Source organism: Oncorhynchus mykiss, chromosome 4, assembly GCF_057628025.1.
Source record: "Oncorhynchus mykiss isolate SJ-2025 chromosome 4, ASM5762802v1, whole genome shotgun sequence".
NCBI classification, from domain to species: Eukaryota; Metazoa; Chordata; class Actinopteri; order Salmoniformes; family Salmonidae; genus Oncorhynchus; species Oncorhynchus mykiss.
The window spans coordinates 57,665,304-57,682,474 of record NC_143025.1 but is presented as its reverse complement, the minus strand read 5'-3'; the positions used below and the strand labels follow the sequence as shown (position 1 = coordinate 57,682,474).

General features: G+C 43.5%; 1 protein-coding gene across 2 annotated transcripts in view; it reads left to right on the top strand.

Moving 5' to 3' along the window:
- LOC110522024 (acyl-CoA:lysophosphatidylglycerol acyltransferase 1) overlaps positions 1-16,576 on the top strand; it is an 85,531-nt gene extending 68,955 nt beyond the window's left edge. For both annotated transcript variants that reach the window (XM_036975552.2, XM_090232369.1), the window contains exons 7-8: positions 12,350-12,456; positions 13,214-16,576. In XM_036975552.2, the coding sequence (XP_036831447.1) occupies positions 12,350-12,456; positions 13,214-13,365 (259 nt within the window). In that variant the 3' untranslated portion in view covers positions 13,366-16,576. The remainder of the gene's footprint in view (positions 1-12,349; positions 12,457-13,213) is intronic.
- The last annotated feature ends 595 nt before the right edge of the window (positions 16,577-17,171 follow it).

Genomic DNA, 17,171 nt, shown 5'->3' with positions numbered 1-17,171 from the left:
ATACGGTACATCTATACAGTCTACTCTACAGTACATCTATACAGTATACTATACAGTACAGCTATACAGTATACTATACAGTCTCCTATACAGTCTACTGTACAGTCTAATATCCAGTACAGCTATACAGTACTACTATACAGTACAGCTATACAATTTGCTATACAGTACCGTCTACTATCCAGTACATCTATACAGTCTACTATACAGTACAGCTATACAGTCTACTATACAGTACATCTATACAGTATATACAGTACAGCTGTACAGTACATCTATGCTGTACAGTATACTATACAGTACATCTATACAGTCTACTCTACAGTACATCTATACAGTACAGCTATACAGTCTACTATATAGTATACTATACAGTATACTATACAGGACAGCTATACAGTCTGCTATACAGTACAGCTATACAGTATACTATACAGTACATATATGCTGTACAGTACATCTTTACAGTACAGCTATACAGTCTACTATACAGTCTACTATACAGTACATCATGCAATCTACTATCCAGTACATCTATACAGTCTACTCTACAGTACATCTATACAGTCTACTATACAGTACAGCTATACAGTACAGCTATACAGTCTACTATATAGTATACATTCTACTATACTATTCAGCCAAGCAGTACAGCTATACAGTACATCTATACAGTCTGCTATGCAGTACATCTATACAGTACAGCTATACAGTATACTATACAGTACATCTATGCTGTACAGTCTACTATACAGTACATCTATACAGTACAGCTATACTGTCTACTATACAGTCTACTATACAGTACATCTACACAGTCTACTATACAGTACAGCTATACAGTGCAGCAAATACAGTACATCTATACAGTACATCTATAAGGTCTACTATACAGTCTACAATACAGTACATCTATACAGTCTACTATACAGTACATCTATACAGTCTATACAGTACAGCTGTACAGTACATCTATGCTGTACAGTCTACTATACAGTACATCTATACAGTCTACTCTACAGTACATCTATACAGTACAGCTATACAGTTTACTATACAGTACCGTCTACTATCCAGTACATCTATACAGTCTATGCAGTACAGCTGTACAGTACATCTATGCTGTACAGTCTACTATACAGTACAGCTATACAGTTTACTATACAGTACCGTCTACTATCCAGTACATCTATACAGTCTACTCTACAGTACATCTATACAGTCTACTATACAGTACAGCTATACAGTACAGCTATACAGTCTACTATATAGTATACTATACAGTCTGCTATACAGTACAGCTATACAGTACAGCTATACAGTATACTATACAGTACATATATACAGCATACTATACAAGACAGCTATATAGTCTACTATACAGTATACTATACAGTCTGCTATACAGTACAGCTATACAGTCTACTATACAGTACAGCTATACAGTCATGCATCATGCAATCTACTGTACAGTACATCTATACATTCTACTATACTATTCAGCCAAGCAGTACAGCTATACAGTACATCTATACAGTCTGCTATGCAGTACATCTATACAGTACAGCTATACAGTCTACTATATGGTCTACTATACAGTACAGCTATACAGTACAGCTATACTGTCTACTATGCAGTCTACTATACAGTACATCATACAGTCTACTGTACAGTACATCTATACATTCTACTATACTATTCAGCTATGCAGTACAGCTATACAGTACATCTATACAGTCTACTATACAGTACATACAGTATACTATACAGTCTGCTATACAGTACAGCTATACAATACTACTATACAGTACATATATACAGTCTACTATACAGTACAGCTTTACAGTATACTATACAGTACATCTATACAGTCTGCTATACAGTACATCTATACAGTGCAAGCTATACAGTACAGCTATACGGTATACTATACAGTACAGCTATACAGTCTGCTATACAGTACATCATACATTATACTGTACAGTACATCTATACATTCTACTATACTATTCAGCCAAGCAGTATTGCTATACAGTACATCTATACAGTCTGCTATACAGTACAGCTATACAGTACATACAGTATACTATACCGTCTACTATACAATACAGCTATACAGTCTACTATACAGTCTGCTGTACAGTACATCTATACAGTACAGATATACAGTCTACTATACGGTCTACTATACAGTACAGCTGTACAGTACAGCTATACTGTCTACTATACAGTACATCATACAGTACATTTATACAGTACATCTATACAGTACATCTATACAGTCTACTGTACAGTACAGCTGTACAGTCTACTATACAGTACAGCGATACAGTACATCTTTACAGTATACTTTACAGTACAGCTATACAGTGTACTATACAAATGTGCAATAAATGAATGCTACTACTGTCTACATAAATTACACATGCAGCGTAACATAAATGATTGGGCTGGCAGGTGGCCTAGTGGTTAGAGCGTTGGACTAGTAACCGAAAGGTTGCATGATCGAATCCCCGAGCCGACAAGGTAAAAATCCGTCCAAGGCACATAACCCACTAGGCCGTCATTTGAAAATAGAATTTGTTCTTAACTGACTTGCGTAGTTATATTAAGGTAAAATAATAATAATTGACACTTTACTCAGACCTCACGCAGGCTTTCTGACAAATATAACATAATGAAGACATTAACGTTATTTGAATATGCCTGTGTTGGTCGCTGGGTGAGTGTGTGGCTAATGAACTTTTCAGGTAACTTAGCTACCTACCTAACATTCATATTACATTCTAGTTTTCCACTTTTTAATACATTTGAAAGTAATGAAATAGAGAGACAGTACAGTGTTTGACATTGATTGTACCTAACCACAGCAGTCGAGCAACTGCTTCTGCTGGGGTACGGCAACACCACTTGGAACAAACCACACGCAGAACTGCAGTACAGCGTAATACTAGAACCGGTAGTAATAATAATGGCAATTTGTTAAGTTTAGCTATGATTACATTTGCTAATGATTATTTCGTACGGCGGTGCCTGTCGTAGCATAGCACATTTTTGTTTTATTTATTTTTTATATCAATATATTGGGGGGGACATTTTGAGCATATTTGAATATTGGGGTGGATGTGTCCCCCTGGTGTGTGGACTTTACTGTATTTGTACTTGGGAAATCGCTCTTCAACAGGAAAAAGAGAGCGCTGAATGGGAGACTGTTGAGGCCGTTTGGTCTTAAGAAAAGACGCTAGGGCTGAAGGAGGATTTATCACCCAGGTAGGCTGAGGCCGAGGCTGGCACCGGCTGCTAAAAAAGCATTTTCTATTTGTGTCTGTTGCCCCTCTATACATCTCTTTAAGGAGATCATGCGCACACACTCTTGCTCTCTTTCACACACACCAAGCCAAGTTCAGTCCATTGCTCTGGCAGCGTTGATCCCCTCAGGTTCCCTTAGCTGCCCCTCCTTTGAGTCCAGTCAAAGGTGTGAGCATGTATGTATGAGTAAATACACACACGCACATTAATAAGGCAGGAGTGCACAATTGACATGTACTTCTCCTCAACTCTCTCATATCTAGGCTCGTCAAACGGCCACTCGTAAGGTGGCTCATCGTACATTGTTCTTATGACTTCCGCTTTGATTCATGTGCTTTTCCAATGGCATCACAGTGGTCTCTGTGATTTATATCAAGGGATTACTATATTTTTATTTGCCATGTCGTCATTCTAAAGGCTAGAGTCAGGTCTCGGACCGGATGCCCTCTCGCACAAGCGTGTTCTAACTCTCTTTGCCCTCTACCGTTCCAATGCCCACTGCGTCCAAGATTGTGTTCGTTCAAGCACACTGTAGCAAAGTGTTTCAAACCCTTTTCCAACAGATGGCAAAAATGTGCATTTCTCATTGGATATGTATCAGTCGGCCCTCCCTGTTTCAATCCATTTGGTGCCAAATAAACGTGACCCAGGGCTCCAGCCAGTCCAGACCTCCCTGGCCCTGGATGACTCTGGCTCTGCTGAATGGCCCTTCTCTCCACCCTCTGGTCTCTGGGGGCCGTAAGGCTGACGTCAGGGGGTGATCTGTGTGAGCCCTGGCGCCTCCAGCCCTCCAACAGCCCCCACTCTGTCCCCCAGGCCCCTCGCTCTGCTGCTGCTGGGCCAGGCTCAGATTAAGGCTAAAGACTCATTAGGCCCAGTAATGAGACAGGCGCTGCTCCCGCCTACCCCAGCTAGGGGACTCTCCACTGGGCCGTGACCACAATCAACCTCCCCTGCAGGGTCAGCGGCCCCGGAGGTCCTCACCGGGGACCCAGGTTGTTGTGAGGCTGAAAGACGTGCACACACATTGTCAGACACACACAAACACTCTGGCTGGGGATGTGGCTGAGCTAAGCACAGGGAGGTCCTGTAGTGCACCGGTGCAGGTGCCTAGTCAACAAGAGGATTAACCTGCAGATTAGGAGACTGAGGCTGCAGACATATCCGTGTGTGTGTGTGTGTCAGTCATTACTTTCACACTGAGTAATCTAGGATGTTGGAGTATCTTTAAATGTTTGTCACTGACTATTCGAAAAATACTTGTGTATTTTCTGACTGGCTTTGTTTGCGCAATAGGGAAGTTCCTCTGTATTAGTTGGAATTGTTCACACCTGTAGGCTGGTGGATTTACTTACTTACACACCCGATCAGGATACCTGCTGTATGTACACTACCGTTCAAAGTTCGGATCACTTAGAAATGTCCTTGTTTTTGAAAGGAAAGCACATTTTTTTTGTCCATTTAAAATAACATCAAATTGATCAGAAATAGAGTGTAGACATTGTTAATGTTGTAAATGACTATTGTATCTGGAAAAAGCTGATTTTTGATGGAATATCTACATAGGCGTACAGAGGCCCATAATCAGCAACCATCACTCCTGTGTTCCAATGGCACGTTGTGTTAGCTAATCACAGTTTATCATTTTAAAAGGCTAATTGATCATTTAGAAAACCTTTTTGGAATTATGTTAGCACAACTGAAAACTGTTGTTCTAATTAAAGAACCAATAAAACTATCCTCCTTTAGACTAGTTGAGTATCTGGAGCATCAGCATTTGTGGTTTCGATTACAGGCTCAAAATGGCCAGAAACAAAGCATTTTCTTCTGAAACTCGTCAGTATATTCTTGTTCTGAGAAATGAAGGCTATTCCATGCGAGAAATTACCAAGAAACTGAAGATCTCGTACAACGCTGTTTTTTTTTTTTTAAACCTTTATTTAACTAGGCAAGTCAGTTAAGAACAAATTCTTATTTTCAATGACGGCCTAGGAACAGTGGGTTAACTGCCTGTTCAGGGGCAGAACGACAGATTTGTACCTTGTCAGCTCGGGGGTTTGAACTTGCAACCTTCCAACGCTCTAACCACTAGGCTATCCTGCCGCCCCATGTACTAGTCCCTTCACAGAACAGAGGAAACTAGCTCTAACCAGAATAGAAGGAGTGGGAGGCCCCGGTGCACAACTGAGCAAGAGGTACATTAGTGTCTAGTTTGTGAAACAGATGCCTCAAGTCCTCAACTGACAGCTTCATTAAATAGTACCCACTAAACACCAGTCTCAACGTAAAAAGTGAAGATGCGACTCCGCGATGCTGGCCTTATAGGCAGAGTTGCAAAGAAAAAGACATATCAGACTAGCCAATAAAAAGAGAAGATTAAGATGGGAAAAAGAACAGGCGCTGGACAGTGGAACTCTGCCTAGAAGGCCAGCATCCCATTGAGCTGTTTGGGATGCTCTGGTTCGACGTGTACGACAGCTTGTTTCAGTTCCCGCCAATATCCAGCAACTTCGCACAGCCATTGAGGAGGAGTGGGTCAACATTCCACAGGCCACAATCAACAGTCTGATCAACTCTGTGTGGAGATGTCTCTCGCTGCATGAGGCAAATGGTGGTCACACCAGATACTGACTAGTTTTCGGGTTCACGCCCCTACCTTCTATGACCAGTTATGTAATTCCCAGTCATGTGAAATCCATAGATTATGGCCTAATGCATTTATTTCAGTTGATTTCCTTATATGAACTGTAACTCAGTAAAATCTTTGAAATTGTTGCATGTATGTTGCGTTTAGATTTTTGTTCAGTGTGTGTGTATATATAGCCTAGATTTATATATGCCTCTCTGATTATCCTGTAACTTCAAGGTCCCACCAGGTCTCACAGTCGCCATTTTGGATCTTATAAAGTGGCCACTCTTGGTTAGAACAGTTTCCTCCTCACAGGACCTGTGGCAGTAGATAGTGGATACATTCTCAAAACATTGTGTCATTGTCAAAACATTTGGCCACGACTGTAGGGGACTTGGAGGTCTCATTGTGGCTGCGTACAAATTACAGCCTATGAGGAGGTACTCTCTGAACTTGTCCATTCAAGAAACGCTTGTAAGTTTTATGTTGCAAAATGTATGGGTTTTCTCTTCTTCTTTTTTCCGTTGTTGTCATTTTAGCTGCTGTTCTTATCCAGAGCGACTTACAGTAGTGAGTTCATACATTTTTATACTTTTTCTTACTGGTCCCCGGTGGGAATCGAACCCAGAACTCTGGCGTTGCAAGCACCATGCTCTACCAACTGAGCAACAAAGGTTAATCTCGGCTCTGTCGTCCGTGCGCTAGTCGCAGGATGATGAGAAAGGCTGTTAGAGGTAATCAACAGGAGGAATCTGAGCCCTTCCCAGCTCTGTCTGCACGCACACACACACCCGCACATACAGTGCATTCGGAAAGTATTCTAACCCCTTGACTTTTTCCACATTTTGTTACATTGCAGCCTTATTCTAAAATGGATTAAATAAATAAAAAATACTCAGCAACCTACACACAATACTCCATAATGACAAAGGTTTTTAGAAATTTGTGCAAATGTATTTAAAATAAAAAACAGATACCTTATTTACATAAGTATTTAGATCTTTTGCTTTGAGACTCATAATTGAGCTCTGCTGCATCCTGTTTCCATTGATCATTCTTGAGATGTTTCTACAACTTTGTTGGAGTCCACCTGTGGTAAATTCAATTGATTGGACATGATTTGGAAAGGCGCACACCTGTCCCACAGTTGCCAGTGCATGTCACAGCAAAAACAAAGCCATGAGGTCAAAGGAATTGTCCGTAGAGCTCCAAGACAGGATTGTGTCGATGCACAGATCTGGGGAAGGGTACCAAAAAATGTCTGCAACATTGAAGGTCTCCAAGAACACTGTGGCCTTCATCATTCTTAAATGGAAGCCATTTGGAACCACCAAGACTCTTCGTAGAGCTGACAACCATCTCTGCAGCACACCACCAATCAGGCCTTTATGGTAGAGTGGCCAGACGGAAGCCTCTCCTCAGTAAAAGGAACATGCCCGCTTGGAGTTTGCCAAAAGGCACCTAAAGACCATGATGAAACCAAGAAGGATCCTTGATGGTAAACCTGCGCCGGAGCACTCAGGACCTCAGACTAGAACGAAGGTTCACCTTCCAACAGGACAACGACTCTAAGCACACAGCCAAGACAACACAGTAGTGGCTTCAGGACAAGTTTATAATTGTCCTTGAGTGGACGAGCCAGAGCCCGGAACAAATTCTTATTCACAATGACGGCCTACCCCGGCCAAACCCTCCCCTAACCCGGACGATGCTGAGCCAATTGTGCGCCGCCTTATGGGTCCTTGAGTGGCCCAGCCGGACTTGAGCCCGATCGAACATCTCTGGGGAGACCTGAAAATAGCTGACAGAGCTTGAGAGGATCTGCAGAGAAGAATGGGAATACAGGTGTGCCAAGCTTGTAGTGTCATACCCAAGATAACTCTGCTGTAATCGCTGCCAAAGGTGCTTCAACAAAGTACTGAGTAAAGGGTCTGAATAATAATGTAAATGTGATATTTCAGTTTTTTTTTGCTTCGTCATTATGTGGTATTGTCTAGATTGATAAGGGGAAAACCGATTTAATCCATTTTGGAATAAGGCTGTAACGTACAAAATGTGGAAAAAGTCAAAGGGTCTGAGTACTTTCCGAATGCACTGTAATCAGACGCATACTCAGATGCACGCCTACGGATACAAATTCCTACACAAACCCTCACACGCAAACTCGAAGATACACACACTCGCGTGTGCTCACACACGCGCCATGGCAGGATGTTTCTTTAACTCGTGGGCTGCTGCCAAGTGGGTTAGGGTGGAGAGAGGAGGGGCGCGCCACTGCCACCATGGCCCTACTCCAACACACTGCCTGCCTGTCAGTGGAGCGCCAACACATCCCTTCAGCACTGGAGTACACGCTGCGTTACACCCCGCTGCACAACAAACAGTGTTCGAGCACAGGAGAGGAGTTACATTTTGGGATTTCTTTCACAGGAAAATCTGCCCCAGCTAGCCCCCCTCTAAACAGCAGATAATACTCCACCCAGAGGCTCCACTTACTGCAGTCAAGTAGGGATCCACCACACCGCCAGAGAAGGATCACCCTACATGGTTATCGTTGCCAGAGGAAAGGGCAGGTTTGTAGCTCCGTTTACCGAGGCCTAAACGCCCATTCAGTGGCCAGAGCCAGCTAGCTTCTCTTTCCCCTCTCTAGGCTCTATGATTACTGGGCTATCGTCATACACCGGGACCGGAGAGGGCCTCAGTAATAGGTTACTTAGGCATGCTACACTGAAACAGGCGTGTGTGCGACCATGGCTGGCTCTCACGTAGCCTATGGTTGCATCCCAATTGGCCACCCTGTTCCCTATATCACTATATTCCACCCAAGTGGGTGCTGCCAAATGGTAGTGCTGGAGGAATAGCATGTTATGTACACTCACTTTGTTTTCTTGATGTCTACGCAATTCAGTTTTTAGGTGCCATGTATACCGAAATAAAACAACTCCTATAGTGCACTAGTTTTGACCAGCTCTTGGTGCCGTTTGGTCCTCACACTATAGTTGGGATTAGACAGCTTCTGTTTCGTGATCCACTTTTGACTAGCTGTAGATCAATTCAAAAGCAGAGGAAGTATTTGGAGAACCCCAGTTTCATTTTCAGTGTATGTTTTCTCGTCCACCCTTTAGTGTTCTGGAGCCGGGTTGTGTTCTGTAGGGCACGCTGTCTCAAAACGGCGCAATTACATGCCATGTTTCTGTCAGTACAGTGTGTGTACACACACACACACACACACACACACAGTCAAACACAACACACTGCTCAGCTCTGACAGATAATGGTATTGGCCGGTGGTATACACACATACGTCTGCGACTACTCAGACCCTCGTACTGTGGGAAGATGCTCTTGGTCTTAGGGTAGTTGCAATGACAGAACTTTGGTCCAGAATCTCTGTTGTAAACTTGTGAAATGTAGTTTTGTATGAGTGAAGAGGGGAAAGTGTACGCTTTTGGTTCCAGCCCCTGTGACCTAAGCATGTACAGGCCAAGTTACCCTCTTCCTGATTTGTTTATCAAGCTGAAGCGGTAGTGGTGGGTTACACTAGATATATGTTGTGATGTGTTATTGGGCTTTTTCCTCAGTCTGTTCACCTCGATTGGACTGGGAAGATCAGCCATGCACATTCCACATCCCCAAGTCACCGCACATACTATTTGTGTCTGAGACATGGCCCGAAAAACATACACGCACACACACGAGAGATCCTGAAAGAGTTGACGCTGTGTTTGTGTCTAGAACAGGCCCGAAAAACATACACGCACACACACCGAGAGATCCTGAAAGAGTTGACGCTGTGTTTGTGCCTAGAACAGGCCCGAAAAACATACACGCACACACACCGAGAGATCCTGAAAGAGTTGACGCTGTGTTTGTGTCTAGAACAGGCCCTGAAAATCACACACACACACACCGAGAGATCCTGACAGAGTTGACGCTGTGTTTGTGTCTAGAATAGGCCCTGAAAATCACACACACACACCGAGAGATCCTGAAAGAGTTGACGCTGTGTTTGTGTCTAGAACAGGCCCTGAACATCCCAAACACACACACACCGAGAGATCCTGAAAGAGTTGACGCTGTGTTTGTGTCTAGAACAGGCCCTGAAAATCACACACACACACACACCGAGAGATCCTGAAAGAGTTGACGCTGTGTTTGTGTCTAGAACAGGCCCTGAAAATCACAAACACACACACCGAGAGATCCTGAAAGAGTTACGCTGTGTTTGTCTAGAACAGGCCCTGAAAATCACACAAACACACCGAGAGATCCTGAAAGAGTTGACGCTGTTGTGTGTAACAGGCCCTGAAACACAACTCTAACATCAGGATTTCTAACCTGTAGAAATATGTGCCTCACTGCCTACACAATGTAGCATTTCCATAACTGCATCTTAATCAATCACCTCTCAATGTACTACACTCCACCCCTCCCATTGCTTTTCTCCAACATCATTTTCAGTAGATCAGTGTAGAAAAAATACAATCTGTATGGTTGTTATTGGACGAGTTCAGGCAGCATCTCCAACATCTCAAACATTTTCTCCCTACTGAACAATGCTCTGGTGTCCCACTCTCTCTGGCAGGGGTAGTGAGTGAATGAATGAGATTGCGTGGGAAATGATGAATCTCCCCCAGAGGAAACAAGGGTAACCTCTTTTCTGTCTGAAGGTGATTCTCAGTTGGATCTTTGTGTGTGTGTGTGTGTGTGTAGGTGTGTGGACACAGAGCAGCCCACTAGGGACACCTGCTGGCCAAAACAGGAACAGCACATAGTATCATTGACCCTAGCTCTGGTCCAGCGTGTTCGTGTGTGTTCCTCCACTATTGGAATTGTGGTGGAACGTGCACTATATGATCTGGACCAGAGCTATATCCTTGCTGATTCATTGTCATCCTGTCCAGTACTGTAGATGTTAGCATTGTAGTCAATGAGTTGTGTAGCTTTTCTATTCAAGGATTTTGTCATGGGAGATGAGTTGGAGTTTCTGTATTTTTCACAAAATGTGATGTATTTGGTTATAGTCTGTATGCTTGTTTGTTGACTTTCTGCGTTAGCCTTCTCTTGTTCAGCAGGACTGTAGCCTTGGCTCTGACAGGATTGGATTTGGTATAAGCAATATGGCTGAACCACAGCCTATCCGAGAGCAGGGTCAAGCTACTACCATATTGCTTCTACCTATCCAGTCCTCTCATATACACACTCGTGCCTTGGTGGTACAGGCAGTTTTCACACAGGGCCTGCGAAATTGGAACTGACTAATGCAACAATGGAACAGCACTCCCACCAGCAGGCAGCTGTTTTGGGGTTACTTATTATTACCTGGTCGCTGATCTGTTTGTGCTATGTTGCCAAGTTGTCAAGACCTCACAAACAAGATCTGGGACCGACCAGGATAGCTGAGGTAGCCTTAGCCTATATAGACCTGTTTTCCATTGCAGCATTCAACTCTCTACCAAGTTGGTAATACTGCACAAACAAGATCTGGGACCAGGCTAGGTGAGGTAGCTTATGGGCCTTTTTTTTCTTTTCGTTGCTGCATTGCTGTTTGCTGAGCCTGCTGTTTTTGTAGTTGGCAAGACCACACAAATAGATCTGGGACCAGGCTAGGTAAGGTAGCCTATATACTGTAGTGTTTCTCTGTTTGCTGGGCCTGCTGTTTCTGTGTCTGTAGTCCTGTGGAGTCAGGAGCAGGGCAGGGATGGATCCCGTCAGGCTGGCTTCCCTATCAGCACAACTGTCTCCCCTGTCACCATGACTGTCCTGCCTGCTAATGAAGTCTCCTGAAAGAGCTGAGGCTCGTGCTGCTCACACACACACACACAGAGATGGACATGCGCGCGCACCCACACACACACACACACACTGGCACACATACACAATACATCTCAATTGTCTCAAGGCTTAAAAATCCATCCCTTCATCTATAATGATTGAAGTGGATTTAACAAGTGACATCAGTAAGGGATCATAGCGTTCACCTGGTTCTATGTCATGGACAGAGTAGGTGTTCATGTTTTTTTTACACTGTGTGCATACACACAAAGAGAGACAGACCCACACACACTCTAACGCACACATGAATCAACTTGGATTGCAGTTCACACCTCACCACACACACACACACACTACATTGTGATATACTGCTCAGGGAGTGAGGAGGAGACACCCTCATTGTGGACAACTGCTTCAGATACCGCTCAATCCAGCCAGCCTTCACTGAGAAGAACTTCAATAATACTGATATCTCTTTTCTCTTTCCCTCTCTCTTTTTTTCTCTCTCCCTCTCTCTTTTTTCTCTCTCGCTCCTTCTCACTCTCCATCTCTCAAGTACTTAATGGACATGGAAAGTGTAACGGCATACATACAGGAACATATTAAATAAAATAAAACTCTCCTCCTCTCTCTTAGAGTGTACCCCATAAAGGAGGTTCCGGTGGAGACCAAACCCCTGACAGACTGGCTGTATCAGAGGTTTGTGGAAAAGGAGGATCTACTGGCCCATTTCTACGAAACAGGTCTGTGTTCACTGCACTGCTTCTTTCACTCACTCTCTCTGGCCTCTATTCAATTCAATTCGCTTTATGGGCATGACGTAACAATGTACATATTGCCAATTCTTATTGTGGATATTTGCAATATAATCTATCCCTCTCTCTCTGGCCTCTATCTATCACTCTCTCTCAGCTCTGTTTCTCTCTGGCCTTTATCACTCTGTCTGAATTATCTCTCTCTCTCTCAGCTCTGTTTCTCTCTGGCCTTTATCACTCTGTCTGAATTCTCTCTCTCTGGCCTCTATCTATCACTCTCTCTCTCAGCTCTGTTTCTCTCTCTCTGGCCTTTATCACTCTGGCCAAATTCTCTCTCTCTCTCTGGCCTCTATCTATCACTCTCTCTCGCAGCTCTGTTTCTCTCTGGCCTTTATCACTCTGTCTGAATTCTCTCTCTCTCTCTCTCTCCGACCTCTATCTATCACTCTCTCTCTGGCCTCTATCTATCACTCTCTCTCTCAATCCTCTGTCTATCACTCTCTCTCTCAGCTCTGTTTCTCTCTGGCCTTTTTCACTCTGAATTATCTCTCTCTGGCCACTATCACTCTCTCTCTTGCTCTCTGGCCTCTCTTTTAATTCTCTCTTTCTTACCTACCTATTTCTCTCTCTTTCTGCCCTCTCATTCTGCCTATCACTATTGTCTCTTCATAAAATCGTGATTGTCCACATTGAGGTGTGATCACAGTGAAGCTGACCATAGTGTTTCCTGTGCCCCCCATAACAGGAGCCTTCCCTCCGCCGAAAGGCCAGAAGGAGGCTGTCTCCCGGGCGATGACCCTCGACCCTGTGCAGCTCTGCTTCATCCAATTCCTGGCCTTCGCCTCGGGCTACCTGTGGTACAGCGTCCTGCAGTACTTCTACTGCCGTTTGTTCTGAGTGCACTGAGGAGGATGGCGGTTTTAAGGAGGTTCTTTAAAGTGAACCGGATCCTGTTGGCACTGTTCCTGGATCAGCCGATAGCGCACCCTCCCCAGTACCATCCTTCCTCCCTACGATGGATTGAATGTACATTTTGCAAAAAGCAGGAGGGACTGGAAACAAAAAAAGATTATGTTGGAGTCTTTTTTCCCCTCCTGGATACATGAATACCTACACACACGGACGGACGGACGGATGGACAAACACACACATGATTGACTGAAGCCCCTAATTTTGAACATGAATCGTGTTTACGCACTAACTTATTGGATACACACCTGCGCCAATCTAGGTGATGGTCTCTCATTTCTCTCACACACTTTTTCTGTTTACACACGTCCTCGTACACTTCAACTGAACTCACCCACACGCCCAGACCCACACGCCCAGTTTTACTCTCAGATCAAGAATGAGGCTCAGGACTACAACTGAAATTGTTCTCAAGTGGACTCTCTCCCTGGTCTTTAGGTGTAGTTTTACAGTGTGTGTTTGTGCATTGTCTGCCCTCATACCCCCCCCCCTCTTTTTGGACTTCTCTCCAGGACTGTTGATTAGATGGTTGGGCCCACATTACAGAGAGAGGGGGCTGTTGTATGTACCCGATCAGAGACTACCACTTCTGACCCCTCTCTTATGGCCTTCATTGCACTAAAAGGATCCATACTGCCCCCTACCCCACCACCCACTCCAGGAAATATTCCTGAACGGTAGCTGTTTGTTTTTTATTTAGTTGATTTTCATTTGCCCCGCCCTCTAACCACCCCCTCTCCCCCTAACAACGACCATTGCATTTGTTATCGTCGTTGGTGTTGTCGTAGACCACCTACCTTGTCGTCTTCGAGACTTTACTTTACTATGTGTCTGTCCAAGACTGTATTCTGAGCTGACTGACTGAAGGGGAATCTTCTTGTTTACACTGGCGGCCCCCTGTCTGGGCCTAAAGGGAAGCTGGCAACGATGTCAGGCTCTTGTTAAGACTGTTTCCACAACGTGGGGTGGTTCCGGAACCCGGTGGGGGGGGGGGGCAGTGCCCAAATGCTGATGACGAAACACTGATGGCACATTGGGACAGCACTCTGATCCGACCCCCCTTCCCTGAAAAATAACTCCCTTAACACCCGTGATGATGCAGATTCTCAACATCCCCTGCCCTCACTAGTACACACACACACACACACACAGATATGGTGCAGCTACACAGAGCAGAGTGGATCTCTGCCCATATAGGACTGTCTCAGTGAGCCAAACTGAAAAAGGCGGACAAAGCTGAATTTCTCCCCATTGGACTCCATAGTTTTACAAATATTTAAGCCATATGCTTAGTGTCATGGGGTGGGGAATGACATAAGAAAAATATACTTTTTATAGGCGGAGCTACCCTAATGCTCGGCATTCTAAAATTTAAATTTTGGCTTACAAACTCGTAGGTGTCATTACTGTAAATTTACAGCGTAACCTGCCTAAGTGAGTGTGTGTGGTTGACTTTTTCCTCCCCTCTTTTTAATATATATATATAATTATAATGATGTCGCACTGATCTGCGATATCCGAGTTGTGGCGGCAAATCACTCTTAGTGGTCAGTTATTATTTCATTTTTAAATTACTTGAACTTTTGTCCTTATGCCATGAGTATATTTAATCTTGTAAATAACGAAGCTGAGGAAGAAATTCATTGTTGTGAGTGACTGCAACCGATGTTATCTCTCTCTCTTGGTCCGACTATTTCTTATTTGTTTTTAGTTTTGAAATATCATGAATGTTTAAAAAACAACAAAAAAATGATAAAAATAGTTTCGACCTGTCACTTCTGTGTTACTTCCCTGTTCCTTGACCTTTGGTTTGACCTCTGACATGGATGTTATTTTATGTGTGCTTCATGAACCCGGAGAGCTCGGCCAGGCTCTCAGCTCCTGCACTGTCACAATGCTCAGTGATACACATATGGCCCTGTTGGGATACGTTAGCAATGCATCCTTTCCTTCCTACCTTGAAGAAATCGCAGATCTGAACTGGTTGGATTAGTGTAAGAAACAGGGTGGTTACCTCGTCTACACCTATCCAATCTCTTATCGAAATGTGCTTACCTCAGCAAAACAAGGAAGGAAGGATGCCTTTCTGAAGTATTAGAACAGGGACAGAGGCCCAGGTTTGAACCAAATCATAGCCCCTCCACCTAAAGACACTGATGGATTCCTAGGTCCAAAAAATATAGGTTAAGACAACATAATAATTCTACGCAGTGTTTGAAAATAAACAAATGAATTGGACCAGCCCCATTGTTAACTACTAGCACCGTTGCTAACTAGCAACGCTGGTCCCATTTTTGCAAAGAGTTATGGGATATTAGAATCCCGTTGTCTTAATCTTTTGTCATCTTCAACCTAGGCTGATTCCAACGTGTAGATCTTAAAGGGACTTGATTGGTGTATGCAGTATTGCAAATCTCCTATCTAGACTATTATTGGGCTTGGTGGAGATATTGCCATCTTACTGATCTCCATCGAGCCTTTGTAAATCTTATGGTGGTACCAAGATAGTGTCTAGTGGTAGGGCATCAAATGTTTTATTTGAAACATAAAAATAAAGAATTCCAAATCACTCTTCACGTTGTAGGGGAATTCAGTCACGGCCCAGCAATGATGCAGCAGTTCTGTCCCATAATTGTTATTATTACCATGGTTTTTAATGGAGCAAAAGCCACACAGAAGAATTTACAAATTGGTTGGAACAGCCAAAATCATGATGTTTAAGTAATTCAAACGGAATGGACTGTAGTCGTCACCTCCGAAAGCGTGGAAATACTGTACAGTAACAGAGGCTGTGTATGAAATGCAGAGGGCTGGCTGGTTCGGGAGAGAGTCCATTTGGAGATGGGCCTTCAATTTGTAGGTGTCATCTTCATGCCGGTCCCGTGAGATTGCCCTTCAATGTGAGAGAGTGACAGAAAAATGTAGTGTATCTCCAAAGAAAGGCAGGGGGAAATAAGATTATTTTCCTAGATATGGTTTTAGGAAGAAGAAAAAAATACTATGTTAGGAATTTTAACAAACAATACTAGAAACTGTCATTTTCCATTTTGTACTCCTCCCTTTCTTCCTAGCTACACAGCCATTTTACCACACAAAGAACTTGTGCTGGAATAAACTGATGGTCATGAAGATCCTGAAAGCTTGTCTGGTTTTTCCTCTGCCTCGTGTACTTAGTGTTTGATGTGCTACACAACTGTTGGTTATTGATGTGTGTGACACGCTTCAAAAGGTGTCTGTGCACTTCCCTTCACTTTTAAGATGACACACTTAAACTCCTAATTTGAGTTTATGTTCAAACGTCCATACATTTTAATTGGAGACATTCTCTCTCTGATATATTGGAAATGTAGACGGTGAATTAAAGTATGTCACTGTCATAGAATGTGTGATCTGAACTCATAGTACAGTACATAATGAAACATGAGAAATGTTTTCATGAAGGCCCACCCCCTAATTTGAAAATAAGGGAAAAAATCCTATTAATAGCGCAGCATTACAACATTTGTCAATCAAACACCATTCAAATCTTGTATTTTAAATGCATGGGTAAGCAAGCCCCTGTTTTCCACACCTAAAAACAGCACAATAAATAAGTATTGAATTGTGATTGATGGTGATGTGATTGCTTCTGCCAGGTTTGTTGTCATGCTAACTTCCTCATTCTCTATTGACTCGGGCACTGAATGTGACACCGCTGCAGAGCGGTCTCCAGGTACAGTAACTAAAGCCTGTGT